The sequence below is a fragment of the Miniopterus natalensis genome, chromosome 6 (genome assembly GCF_054644295.1).
Source record: "Miniopterus natalensis isolate mMinNat1 chromosome 6, mMinNat1.hap1, whole genome shotgun sequence".
In the NCBI taxonomy this organism is placed as follows: Eukaryota; Metazoa; Chordata; class Mammalia; order Chiroptera; family Miniopteridae; genus Miniopterus; species Miniopterus natalensis.
The window spans coordinates 13703035-13718154 of record NC_142086.1 but is presented as its reverse complement, the minus strand read 5'-3'; the positions used below and the strand labels follow the sequence as shown (position 1 = coordinate 13718154).

Here is a 15120-nt window from a genome sequence, read left to right as displayed (position 1 = left end):
GGAAGTATAACATGTCAGCCATTCAATAATATTTATCAAACACTGTCAATGTTTCATGGCTGTACTTTGTATTGACAGGGAAATTAGACACAGTTAATTCAATGGCAATAATAAATATTGTTTAATCTACACTTTAAAATTACATATAAATCCCTCAAAAAGTTAAAAGTAGCTGTGCTATGACAAAGAAAATCTACACTTAAATTTATAACCAAGAAAATAAATAAATGAAACCATAGTTACACAAAAATTTGTACAGGAATATTCATAGCAGCAGTATTCATAGTAGATAAAAAATGCAAACAATCCACATGTCCATCAACCGATGAATGCATGAATAAAATGTGGTATGTCCATATAATGGAATAGCATTCAGCAATATAAAGGAATGAAGTACTGACACATGCTACCACAAGGATGATCCTTATAAACATTCTAAGGAAAAGGAGCTAGTCAGAAAAGACCATATATTGCATGATTCCATTTATATGGAAGTCTCAAAGAGGCAAAGGTATACAGGGAAAAAGTAGGTTAGTGTTTGCCTAGGACTGGGGTAGTTTCCAGGGGAATGGGAATTGACTGCTAATGGGTATAGAAATTTTTTTAGGAGTAGAGAAAATGTCCTAAATTAGATTATGGTATTGGTTGAACAACCCTGTGAATATACTGTACAACACTGAATTGTATACTTTAAATGGGTAAATTATACGGTATATCAATTATATCTTAATTTAGCGATTTTTAAAAGCTCTCCATAGCTCTCAGTCTATTTTTCAATTTAAGTTACCTTGTCTCTTTATGAAGCAAACAGGTATTTTGCCTGTATAACACTCATAACTAAAATAAAAATTTTTAGAAAGAAAAATACATATTTATTAAGTTAGAACATCAAAGAAACAATTTACTTTGTGTTCATTTTTAATGCCACCTGTAACCTCTGTTACTAAAGTCAGTCTACTTTTGTAACCTCCCTTCCTTGTACAGATAAAACATCAATTTAGTTTGGGATTTAAAGCAAACAGGATCATTATGTTTGTAGAGTGTCCCATAGCTCCGCTATTCTAGCAATCTGTGACCTATAAATAATGCAAGATCTTTCCTTCTCTAAATGACTTTCTTGCAACATGAGTCTATGTGAGACATGGAAACAAAAAAAAAAAGGAAAAAAGAAATCACCCTGCAGTCATGGAATTCAATCTATTTCTAGTTCCCAATGAAATTATGAATCCCATCTTTTTAGTAGTTGCGTCAAAAGCCAACTTTTAGATATTTAGCCATTTTATTATTTTATTTTTATCAAAGCAAAGGTAAATCACAGCTGATCTGAAAAGCTCTTGCATTCTGCTTTAGAAGTAAAGAAAACAAAATAAGAAAGATCAGTTTCTATGTGACCCCTGAACTTTGAACCACACACCGCAACCTCCTGGCCACGATGGCGGGCGGTGCCTTAATCTCTTCTCTCTGCACTGGCCTAGTGCTGAGAAAAGAAAACAGAAGAAATAATCTGGGACTTCATCAATTTTTCATGAATTTTCATTTAGGCCAGAACCCCCTTTTACCCCGGTCGATAGATCAAGCTGCTGTCATATATTTACCACCTGGGGCCCCAGCTGCTCTCTGGGGGCTGCCGCACAGGCGGAGCAGGCCGTGGAGGGCGCGGGGCTCCCGGGGCCCCCAGCACGGAGCGCCGGTGCTCAGGCTGAAACCCTATCTGCGCGGCCAGGCCTGGGCCTCCTGGTGGCCCCATCGGAAAACTGTGCGTCCGCTTGTTCAGTGCCACACGCCTTGCTGTGGGCCCTGCGATTCGGTTTTTTAAATATGTAAAACTCACTCTTTGCTGAAAGAACTGCCTTGAGTTCAAGTGATCTGAAAAGGACTTTCTGGATTGCTTTTTTGTGTGTGTGTCTCCCCCCAAAAAACAAGAGGGAAAGCAAATACGAGGTAAGCGATTAAAATCTTCATTACAATGATTGGCTCTGAACATGTTTTCCCTCCCCTCTCTTGTTCCCGACATGAAACTGAGGTACGTATTAAAGCAAAGACGAGAAAAATACAGCACGTTGGGAAACACCAGGGGGCTTCTGCACCATCAGCCACGACAGCAGCAGCTAAGGTTTCACTTAAAAATGAAAACCAAGGAGAAGCAAAGGGAGTAAAGACCAATTCATATTTTTATCATTAATCATTTCACACACAAAAGTTGTAACAAGTTTGTTTCCTACTTATCTACACGCTCTTGACAACCCAGGTGCGCTTAAATCTCTCAACTGATTTCAACCGTCCCGCCCCTCCTGCCCCAGGGACATTTGGCAGGGTCTGGAGACATTTTTGGTTGTCATGGTTGGGGCTGAGGGGTCCTGAACAAAGACCAGAGATGCTGCTGAATATCCCACAATGCACAGCACAAGCCCCCACAACAAAAACCCACCCTGCTCCAGTTCACTCACACTTCAGAGCTAAATTCTTGGGAGAACAGGTAGCATTTACCACACCAGCCCCCCACCTACTCATTCTTCCTGGAGCCCAGAGACACCTGGCACTTGACCGCTAGGTGGCATTTACATTGCCGACAACTTCTCATTTTGAGAATGATTCCCTTGGTTTTCTTGTCACTTCACAGCCTACATCCCACCAACTCTGCAACCTCTTCCGAGCCTCCTGCCCTGGTTCCTTCCCTTGCCCGCCACTAAACATCAGGGTTCCAAGCAGCGGGAGTGGCCGGAGCCCTTACTGATCACCGGGCACACAGCTGCCAGGGCGACCATGTCTACTTCTAGCTGCTCCCCTGCCTTCAACCCCTACCTGAGAAAAACCTTTCTTCTCAATCCTAGAAGCTTTTTAAAAAAATAGAGCATGAGGTATTTTCACCTTCCTATCTCATTGGTATGGCAAACGAAACAGGCAAAGCTAACCTCAGCCTGGCTCCTACTGCAGTTATCTGTCCTGTAGCCGCCGTTCCTATGGATGGAGCACTGTACACGCAGTCACTCTACCACATATACGCCAACTCACCATAAAGGTATAGGATTTATAATTTCTTAATATGATTCAAACTACTTCCTTCTTTCAATCTTCACTGTTACTTTCAGTTTAAAATCTAACATATACCCTCTGCTGAGTTATTTGGCAGCTTCTTAATTCCTCTCTGATTTCAGTCATCATTCCTTTAACCCAATCTTCAATGCTCTTTCAAAGACTCTCATTTCACACAGCCAAAAAGTCTAGATTTTATGATGTGGCCCATGCCTATCTTTTGAACAGATACTGCCCACCAACCTCACATTAAGCTACCTGCAGTTCTCCAAATGCACAATGTTTTGGGGGTTTCATTATTTCCTTTAATGTACGAAAAGTGGATGTTTTATAATTGGGCATTTATGTTAAGGATTCCAAAATATGAAAGTCAACCATTTTTATAATCAGGTAGAGAAACATATATAATCTATATTATTTTATAAAAATATATTGGTTAACAATGCCATTGAAAAATCACAAGGTTTTAACCCAAATTTCCATATTAATTCTTTCTATGAAATACAAGAGACAGAAGACTGATGAGCTAATGCGAAAGAGATGAGCAGCATATAAATGGATACTATTTGAGCTTGTGTTGCCTCAAACGGCATGAACTGTTGACATGCATTAGAAGAAAGAATTGTATTCACTGGCTAAATTCAATTTAGAAGACTTCTGTTTTCTTCTCTAAGTCAGATATATTTTTAGCATTTCTCAAAGCTCATTGATCTAAATTTTTTTTAAAAGCTACTGTCATATTACAGGAAAAAAATCATGGTTTTACATTTTCCTCCTAATACAGTTTGATTCATTATTAATGATGCAATTAGGAAAGAAAGCAATACTTCAGGTTATTAAATAAAAATATATGACACAAGTTTATTGAGAGCAATTTTGACAAAACTAAGGCTTCAAAAAATTTATAAGCTTATACTTGACCAACAATAAAGAACTGGCCTATTTAGATAAATTTTAATATTGAGAAGAAAAGTTAGTTAAAGATTAAAAATAGTTATTTGCTTCCCTGGATGGTATGGCTCAGTGGGTTGGGCATCATTCGGGTTTGATTCCCAGTCAGGGCACATGCCCAGGGTTGTGGGCTTCATCACCATTAGGGAGCGTGCCTATCAATGTTTTATTCTCATATCTCTCCCTTTCCCTTCCTCTCTCTCTAAAAACCAATTTTTAAAAAATAGTTATTTGCTAAGTAGATAAAAAAATTTGAAAATTCAAAATTCTTAATTTTTATTTATATAAAATAGGCTAGATTTGATTTTAGTTTTTCCAAATATGGCACAATTTTCTAAAACTGAAAATTAGGAGAATCCGGATCTGTCTAAGTCTTGGTCACTTAACCATCACAGACTTCATTTTATCTACAAAAGGGAAGATAATGCCTGTTATATTTACTATAAAGGGATATAATAGGGAAAAGATCAATAGAACTTGACATTGAAATATTTCAATAATTTTGAAAAGTTCCAGAAATAAGATACTTCAAAATAAAAAGTGGAACAGTTAAGAATATTTGCATTCTTAAGGTTTTGTGTATATTTCAACTCTCACTAAACTGAATTTAATTTAACTGCTTTTTAAAGTAAATTATAAAAAAGAAATTACCTGGTGTCCAGGCAAAATGGCATTGCTAGCTAAGGTTCCAATGCTTATATCTCGAGGTCTTTCACAAAACAAATCTGGGTTTAGGAGTCTTCTAAACTTTTCCTATTGGACTTACCCATTTCAAGCATCAGTAGCTTCCCGATTTCCTGGTACAAACTATAAATCAAAAGCCTGGACACTTGGGAATAAAAGCTTTCATTGGGGTAGCTGAATAAGAAATGGTATGATTCTGTTTACTAAAGGAGGCTTTATGTACAAAGGTAATGATAACAGATAATGTTATATTGTTGAGAATTTCAATACACAAATACACAAGTTATATAATCTAGTGTAATACATTGTAGAATGTGGTATAAGTATGAACTTTAATTACAGACAAGAAATCATAAACTACTACTTATCACTGCCTCCCCTGCCACCAGACAGATAAGTAAGACTCATGCCTCCTGGAATTCCTCAGTTCTCTCATCTATAAGACCTATTGGTACAACCAGAAAGTGGAAAAATACAAACTTTTTTAAGACCCAGTTGTTTCCATCTTACTCACAGTTAATTCTAGATAAAAATCTTTCCTCAAGATAGATAATATCAAAAATGTATGATACTGTTTAAATTACTATACCAAATCCTTGTTATAAACCTTGCTAAAAAAATATCATGCTTTTAAAATTATTCTGGACTATAATCCATGAAATTGTGGAATCAGTGTCCAGATAGCTACAAAGCACTGATACTGTGATTTACTAGTGCTATTTGGGTTATCTGATTAATAAATATATATATATATATATATATATATACACATATATATATATTTTTTTTTTTTTAAACGTCAAACTCAGGGAGAATCATTACTTACTGCTCATTCCTAAGACTGAGGAAGGCCCTCTGATGGACGAACTTTCTGTCCCTACAGAACCAAGATCTCTTCTCTGATCATTTTTTTAATACATAAAGTTCAGTTGATGTCATTGCTACTGGGTTCTGCGCCACATGCCTAGTATGATTCCTGATATCAGCCTGGGAGCGAGGAGTTAACTTAACCTGGGGTATATATTCTAACAGAAGTTAAATTTAGAAGCACGTGCACATACTATCAGTGAGAAACAGGTAACAGAAACAGGCCCAGTACTGAACTCCTCCCTTGCATTTGCCGCCCCGTTAGACATGCACTCTTCCCTCGGACACTGCCCACCCTGCTTGACCACGTCTCATTAGTAATATACATACCCGGGGACACGCCCCGGCGGGACCTGCTCGCCCGGCTCCCCGCGAGGGGCGGAGGAAGGATGCGCAGAGCGCGCGGCCTGTCCGGGGCCTGGGCATCTGCGGGGAGCCCGGCCTCCCGCACACACGGCGTGTCCGGGGCCTGGGCATCTGCGGGGAGCCCGGCCTCCCGCACACACGGCGTGTCCGGGGCCTGGGCATCTGCGGGGAGCCCGGCCTCCCGCCCACACGGCGTGTCCGGGGCCTGGGCATCTGCGGGAGCCCCGGCCTCCTGCCCACACGGCGTGTCCGGGGCCTGGCCATCTGCGGGAGCCCCGGCCTCCTGCCCACACGGCGTGTCCGGGGCCTGGGCATCTGCGGGAGCCCCGGCCTCCTGCCCACACGGCGTGTCCGGGGCCTGGCCATCTGCGGGAGCCCCAGCCTCCCACCCACACGGCCTGGGCATCTGCGGGGAGCCCGACCTCCTGCCCACACGGCGTGTCCGGGGCCTGGGCATCTGCGGGGAGCCCGGCCTCCCACCCACACGGCCCGTCCACGGCCTGGGCATCTGCGGGGAGCCCGGCCTCCCGCCCACACGGCCCGCCCACGGCCTGGGCATCTGCGGGGAGCCCGGCCTCCCGCCCACACGGCCCGCCCACGGCCTGGGCATCTGCGGGGAGCCCGGCCTCCCGCCCACACGGCGCGCCCCGGGGCCCGCGGGCTCACTTACGTGCCACTTCCAGGGACGCGTTGCGACTCACGGCCTCGCCCAGGTAGTTCCTGGCCACGCACACGTAGCTGCCCTCGTCGGGCTTGCTGCGGCGCCCGTGCACGATGCGCAGGAAGAAGAGCGAGCCGCTGGGCAGCAGCATCCTGTGCGAGCGCGGGTCATCCTTGTCGGTCTCCACGCGCTCGCCGTCCTTGTACCACTCGATGGTGGGCGTGGGCCGGCCCTCCGCCTTGCAGTTCAGGGTGGTGGGCTCGCCCTTGGACACGATGACGTCCGAGGGGTGCTCCACGATGCGCGGGGCGAAGTCTTCCTGCCGGAGCCGGGACCCTGCGGAACAAGACACGGTCAGCACAGGCCTTCCCGCCCTGCGGCCGGCTGCGGTTCTCGCGGGCTCGGACCCCTCGGGAGGCTCCTGCTGCGGTTTCATTCGCCTCACTCTCCCGGTCTGCATGCACCCCCTGAGGCATCCCCGTGCCCGTGTACGGAGACAATGTAGCAATCAGTGAACGCCTTAGTTCTGACGCTGTGGCGAATGCCCATGAAGCCAGGCCAACGAAAGCAGGAGGCGGCAGGGTGCGGGGAGCGGCCGAGCAGGCTGCCCTGCCCTCAGAGCGCTTACTGCCCCGGGGGGGCAACCCAAATGCCCCATGCCCAGGACACGCACAGATGCCCCATCATGCAGCCAGTGTGCTGTCAGGCTTGACCTAAAGAGACACACCTTACGTACGAATACGAGCTAAATTTATCAGACGGGGAAGCAGCTCAGGGAATGAAACCGACTGCCCAGGAGCGCAGAGCTGTTACGCAGCAGAGGCAGGATTTGGATCCGTCTCTGCGGGACTGAAGAGCTCGAGTATAAATCACTGTGTTAGAATGAAATGAGAAATGCGCTCTAGGAAGAAAACGAGAAGCTAAATATTAACTCTAACTAGAGTATGGTAAGAAGTCTCTCCCCAGAAAGGTGGCATTTACATTGAGCTGTAGAGAATAAAGGTAGGTCAATAAGGGAGAAAAGCATTCAGATAGAAGAAACCGGACCAAAAGAAGAAAGAAATTAGAGGACAGGCACAGGGCATTTCACAGCCAGGGCGGAAACTGACACTAGGTGAGGGGGGAAGGTGGTCTGGGAGCCCCAGAGGAGACAAAAGGGCTTTAAATCGCGTGGTAGGGAGTGTGACTTTCAGTCTCCAAGGCTAACAGACTTGGAGGCAACAGCAGGTGGACCGCCTGTGCCTTAGAAGGACACTCCTGGTCTGTAGCGTCAGACTGGTAGCAAGGACGGCACAAAGGCAGTTGAGAGTCAGCGTTAAGTATTCCAGAGAATAATAACAAAACAGACAAACAAAAAACCCTGACTTTGAAAGATGATGCTGACAGTAGGGAAAAGAGGACGATAGAAGGCACATTATAAAGCAGCGCTTGGTAGAATTTGGTCTGTCACATGGAGCAAGGAAGAGTGACGGGTGCCAATGACTCCGCTGTGACCGCAAGGAAAGCAAGGCCATTAACGAGAGGGACCTCTTGGTATCCTCTCTCTGAAATCAATAAAGATATATTTTTTTTTAAAAAAAAGTAATTTATAGTACACTGGTCAGAACTTAAAAAAGAGAAAATAACTAAAGATACCCAAAGCATTAAATATGGAGAGGTAATCACATCATGTGTCACAATAATAAAGAAGGTTACATATTGTAAGCACCGGGTCCCTAAAGCACGTGAAAAATTTGCAGTCTATAATAAAAGTAAGAATTCTTTTAAAAAGTAATAAGAAAGACCTCAAAGTATTTAACTATGAAGGGCTAATCACAGTCTGCAAATAGCAACATTCGCAAATGTCAGTGTCTGGACACAGCCACAGAACCTGATCCTGAAGTGCATCAGGAGTTCTGCGCTGCTTTCGGTGTAGCAGGGATATGGTGGGCTGCTGTCATCCTGTTCAGACAGCCTCCCTGTGCTCCGCCCTCCCACATGCAGTCATCTACTTTCTCCCAACCGTCAAAGTTGTTCTGTCATTGAAACAGCCTGGATGGACCTGGACAGGATCATGCTAAGTGAAATAAGCCAGTCAGAGAAAGACAAGTACCACATGATCTCACTCATAGTGGAATCTAAGGAACAGAACAGATAGGACCACAGACAGGGAAGCATGGATCAGACTGATAGATCTCAGAGGAAAGGCAGGAAGGAGGGCGGGACAAGATTAACCAAAGGACGTATAAGCATATATGAACAGCCCATGGACACAGACAATGCACAGGTGGGGGCCTGGGGTGGGGTGGGATATGGGTGGAGGAGGGTAAGGGAAGGAAGTGGGTGGCATCCGTAATACTCTCAACAATAAAAAACAAACAAACAACTAAGCAAGTGAATCATCCATGCCATCAAAGTGTATTTACTATATCAAATACTTCCCTACCTTATTAAGCACTTGGCCTGCCTAAGGTCTGGGTAAGACCTTAAATACAGGGGCGGGCAAAAGTAGGTTCGCAGTCGTTTGTATGAAACATAGTACAATGATTAGTAAAAATACAAGAATACACTCTGAGTTTAGCATACTAGCGTAACTATAAATCTGCTTTTGCCCACCCCTGTATATTAATACTTAATTAAAGAAAATATTAAATAAGAAACTTAGAAAAATAGTCAAACTGAATCTAGCGTATTAAACTCAGAGAATTTTACTCATTTATCTATAACATATACAAACTATTCTAGTGTCACATTTATTTATTTATTCATTTTAAATATATCTTTATTGATTTCAGAGAGAGAAAGGAAGAAGGAGAGAGATAGAAACATCAATGATGAGAGAGTCATTGATCGGCTGCCTCCTGCACGCCCCTGACTGGGGATCGAGCCCGCAACCCGGGCATGTGCCCTGACCGGGGATCAACCAGTCAGCACTGATCATAGGTCAATGCTCAACCACTGAGCCACACCGGGCCCGGCTAGTGTTGTCGCGTTTAGATATTCTTCTAGTAACTTTATTTCCAGTATTATAAAAATCTCAAAGAACATCTACAATCTAAATGTAAGAGGTGCTTACATTTAGATTATCAAACGATTCGAAGAAATTATAGAAGCAAATTTTCATGACCTTGAATTAGGAAAAGTCTTTGTGGTTATGAAACTAAAAGCACAAGTGACAAACAAAATAATAGATAAAATGGACTTTATAAAATTTAAATGTTTGTGCTTAAAAAAACACACACATAAAAAAATGAAAAGACAACTCAAAGAATCAGGAAAAAAAAATTGTAAGTGATATATCTGATAGGGGATTTTACAAAAAACTCATATAACTCAATAAAAATACAAATAACCAAATGGAAAAATGGGCAAATGATTTAAATAGACATTTATCTTTAAAATGGCCAGGACACACATAAAAAATGCTTTACATCATTAACTATTAGGGAAATGCAAATCAAAACCACAATGAGATATACTTCTTAACCATTAGGATGGCAATCATAAAAAAAATGTAAAATAAGTATTGTCAGTGATGTGGAAAAATTGAGAGTCTCATACATTGCTAGTGGGAATGTAAAATGGTTGCAGCCACTTTGAAAAATAATCTGGAGTTCCTCAAAATGTTTTAGAATTAATACATGACTCAGAAATTCCACTGCTAGGGATACAACCAAGATAAATGAAAACTTAAATCCACACAAATCCCTGCACATGAATATAACGTTCATAGCAGCGCTATTGATAATAACAGAAAAGTGGAAAGAACTCAAATGTCCATCAACTAACGAAGAGACAAATGATGCATAATGGGATATTACTCAGCGATAAACAGGTAGGAAGCACTGATAAACACTACAGCGTGGATGAACCTTGAAAACATCACGATAAGTCAGAGAAGCTAGTCACACGTATTGCATGATTCCATTCTTATGAAATGTGCAGAGAAGGAAAATCCCTAGAACAGAAATTAAGTTTGTGGTTTTCTAGGGTGGATGATGGGGTCAGGGGTGAATGGAGACTGGGAAATCTCCTCAGGGTAATGAAAATATTCTAAAATAGATGATGCTGATGGCTGCACAATTCTCTGAAGATAAAAATTACTACATTATACACTTTAAGTGGGTAAACTCTTTGGTGTATGAATTATGCCTCAATAAAGACATTTTTTAAAAGTCATGAGTAAAGGCACTGTGAACAAATTTATTACAAGACATTGTAACAATTGGTATTCACTCAAACCAACACTTAGGTTATTTTCTTCATTTATTATTTTAGGTTTTAGATTTAATCATCAGGCCAGCAATAGCTAATAGGGCATAAACTAAAGTTGAAAGGTCTTCCCAACCAGATATTGGATAGATGGAGAGGAGGTGTACACAAAATACAGCTAGTATAATTTAAAAGTTCTGATATTATTCAAAGTGAGGGGATTAATTTCGAGCTCCTTTAAAATCAGACATTACACAACTATAGCAGAGCAGTGACTCTTAGAATGAATAGGTAGGTCCTTGAATTCTTTGACACTATATATAAAAATGTGTATTCATGTGTGGGCAGGAGGAAGTAGGGGTAAGGGACACCATAGCTTTCATCAAATTTCCAAAGAGGTCTGGGACATAAAATTATGAAGGGCCACTAAACTACTGAGCTACTTACATTATTGGACTAAAACAAGCCCATTATTTGGTTAAACAAACAAACAAATAAGACAGCTGAATTTGTCAACCAAATTCATTGGGAATTCAAATCCTAGCAGTAGAGAGGGCTGCCCATCACATGAAGTGCCCTGAAACAGTTTAACCTCCAGAGCTTTGATACCCAAAGGCGTATTTTGGAATAAAGGATGCAGGGCCCAACCCCAGGCCTGCAGGAGCAGAATCAGCATTTTAACAAGATCCCCCGAGGAATGCATACGCTTGTAACTGAGAAAATACTGCTCTGACCAGCTTTTGTATGGCCCTGTGCTAAGAAAGTTTTTACATTTTTTAAATGTTAGAAGACTGAGGAGGAATAAAAAGAAAACAAAGAAAGACACCACTCAAAGAAAGAGAGCCCACGTGGCCTAAAATGCTTGAAATATCTGCATCTGATCCCTCACAGAAAAAGTTTGCCAGTGTTGCTCTAGAACACCTGTTCATCACTTTACATTAATAACTCCAGTTTTTAAACTATATCCTTCCTATAAGACCACAAACCTGTTTTCTCCAGATTCCAGATAAAAAAAAAAAAAAAAACTTTGACAGAATTCTTAATATTGCCCGTGTAGTGAGAAATATTCAGGATTCTTATATGAACACATAGGCTAAGCAATGTATGGGAATTACTATCTTCAATTGTAACTTTCTCTTCCAGCTGACCTGCAAGCATGGACCTCTTTTTATATCTAGATTATTAACTGGGCAGCCAGATAGCCGTTGTAATTTAAAATTTTTATTCACATGACCTTAGCTATTATATAAAAAAGACAATGGAAACTAGTTGCAGAGTTCTAAAGATGAACATCCCAAATGATCATTTTTACTGTCCAAGAAAGTAAACTATAAAATAGTAAAGAAATGTCCATAATTGAATAGTTAGTTGAGGCATAATTGGAACTCAAGACCTTTAATCCAAAATGTGGCAGGCATTTTTTTAAAAAGCATAGAATGCACATTACGTTATGCTAATTCCAAAGCCTTCTTCTAAAGTTGATTCCATAAAATGAGTCAAATGCATGCCTCCAGTCATAATGCAGTCAGAAAACATCTTTCTTTTTCAAAATATGATCCTTAGACTACCTGCCTTAGAATCACTTGGAATATTACTTTAAACACAGATTCTTGGTCTCCCCAGCAACAAGATGCGTCAGAAGTGACAAGGGGAATGGTCTAAGAAGCTGCATCTTGAACATGTTTGCCAGAAGGTCATGCACTTAAGACTAGTGAGATGCAAGCATTCCACAAAAATATCAAGATTGTCAGCTGCATGGAGATCTTTGAATAATGTTCTAAGTATCCAAATTTACGTAACAGATCACTTCTGCTTCTCAGAGACTCCCAAGCAATGATTTTGTAATGATTTTTGGTAAAGCATTTGATAAGAAAACAAACTGAGTCCTTTATTAGCTCTTCAAATTTTAGAGATTTGGAGGTGAAGTTCAAAATCATAATTTCTGAACGAATTTAAATTTAGTAGTATTTAGGCAATAACCTCGCATCTGCAGTGAGTGCTACAAAAACTTTTGTTTTCAGGAAATCATTTCAATTACATAATAAAACAGGATGATAAAGCACCTAGAAAAACACTTGTTGATGTCACTTAATGTGTTTCAAAGTTAACTATCCCTGCCTCCTTAGTCACTAGACATATAGCAGTTCCTTCAACTAAACTTAATTTGATTCACATATTAGCCATATCTGGTTAAGTTAATCAACACACTTCACACTTTTCTGAATTTTTTTCAAGGGCAGAAGAAATTCTTGGCAAATTAGAGACTGTGTGCAATACAACTGCCCCCAGCGAAATATCAAGGCGGTGTCAGCTTTTGGTTTTCTAAAAATAAATAGAAACACTGTGAACTAGTTCATCATAATTATGCTTGCTTTTATCAAAATATTTTCGGGGGAAAAAAATCTCCTAGCAAAATTAAGCCAGGGAGATTCTCTGTGACTAATCCTGAAGGTGATCAGATAGCTCCCTAAGTTATCGCTCCCCCAGTTTGAGAGGGACACAGAGCAATGTGAAAAGTGCAGACTGCATGGCCCCTCACAACAAGAAGAGGGCAGGGTGGTCATTATAATGGACATGAGTTATTCATTAGCAAATATTTATGCCTCACTTTTACCAGGTACAAACCTTAACACCAATGTCTCAGCAGTTGTTTTAGATCATGAAAAGGAATCAGATATACAGACCACCAGGTCATATAGTAAACATCCAGTATATCTTATTTTTCTCTTCTACAGACATACTTTCCAAAATGTTCCCCTTAAGTTGGAAAGGTGTTACCACTTTCTATTTTGCCAAAATAAATCCCACTCAAAATGTTCTGCATAAAAAGAAAATTTTCACATTGATTAGTGAGCTAACATAATTTGTGATAAAATGAAATGAATCAATCATTCCAGCAAGTCTGCCCTTACAACTTCTCCATTCTTGATTTTTTCTTGATGACTAAATTCCAGTGTACTTGCCTTATAAGGAAGAGGGAATGGAAAAAGGCTATGAGATTTTTTTTTCTTTTTCTAGAGCTCCTGATATGCTAGGATGCGGTGAGAAAGTCATTGCTTGGAAAACATAAGACTATTGTATTCATGTGAGCCTTACTGAAACTCTCTCAGATTACCCTAATTTGGTAATGGCCTAAAAAACATAAGATTTTCATTCCTACTGGAAGCACAGCAGTGCCATATTAAAAATGAGTTTAAATTAGAAACAACATCAAAATTGAAGCCTAGAAATACTACTTACTTATTACAAACTTTCTACATGGCTTTTTGATGTAGAAAACTAAACGGCTAAGTGTATAAAAGGGAACTGACAATAATAAAAGATGGGTCCTATCTAAGATGTGTCCCATCCACCTTAACAGGCCGCTTTGACTGAAAGTTTCAGTTGAGTAATATGCCCCTAGCAGCATCCCTATTGCCCGGTCTTCCAGGTCCAACAGACAGAAGGTTGAGCTACCAGAAACCCTCTTGTTCCAAATCCCCATTTCACAGATTAAAAATAATAAAAAAAATAGAGAACCAAAGAAATGAAGTTTCTATCTCCAAAACTGAGACTGGAACAAAGCTCCCTCAGCTGTGATTCCAGCTCTGTTTTTAAGATGACTCTCCCTTCTCTATTACCCCTCCCATATTTATGAAATCAAAAACAGAAAGTCTAAAATAGAAAGTCCCAAGCACTAGATTTCAGTTGCTTTTTTTTCTTTTTTTCAAGAGGAAAAGTAAATTACAAGTTCATGGTTTTATAACATGATCACACTCTCTGTGGCTGTCACGTCATAATGACATATCTAAAGGAGAAGACAATAGGTAGCAATTTGAATTTATTAGCATGGAGCAAATTCTTTATCCAGTTTTATTAAAAAATAATTGACACCCATCACTGTATAAGCTTAAGGCATACAGCACAATGGCTGATTTACATATATTGTGAAATGATTACCACACAGGTTCAGCTAACATCCGTCTTCTCCTATAAATACAATAAAAAGAACAGAAGAAGGAAACCAAAGGTTTTTTTTTCCTTGTGATGAGAGCTTTGAGGATTTACTCTCTCAACACTTTCCTATGTCCTACCCAGCAGCGTTGGCTGCGGTCATCACGGTGCCCGTCCGTCACCAGCGCCTACTGACCTTATGCCTGGGTGCCCCTCTGACCACCTTGCTCCTCCAGCTCCCCTCTCCCAGCCCCTCCGGCCTCTGCCACCCCGGCACTGCTAACTACAGGTGGTCTGATCTTTCTTTCTCCCCCTCCCTCCCTCTCCCTTCCTCTCCCTCTAAAAATCAAAAATCTATTTTTTTAAAAAGTCCAACTGGTAATACATGGATACCTATCTTAAAAGTAAATCTTCCATCTATTATATAAAATACA

At 41.0% G+C, this 15120-nt stretch overlaps 1 protein-coding gene across 10 annotated transcripts in view; it reads right to left on the bottom strand.

Annotated features, from left to right (window-relative positions):
* Positions 1–15120, bottom strand: part of ROBO2 (roundabout guidance receptor 2) — a 557240-nt gene that overhangs the window by 495040 nt on the left and 47080 nt on the right. For all 10 annotated transcript variants that reach the window (XM_016201743.2, XM_016201744.2, XM_016201747.2 and 7 more), the window contains exon 2: positions 6572–6898. In XM_016201743.2, coding sequence (XP_016057229.2) covers positions 6572–6898 — 327 coding nt within the window. The remainder of the gene's footprint in view (positions 1–6571; positions 6899–15120) is intronic.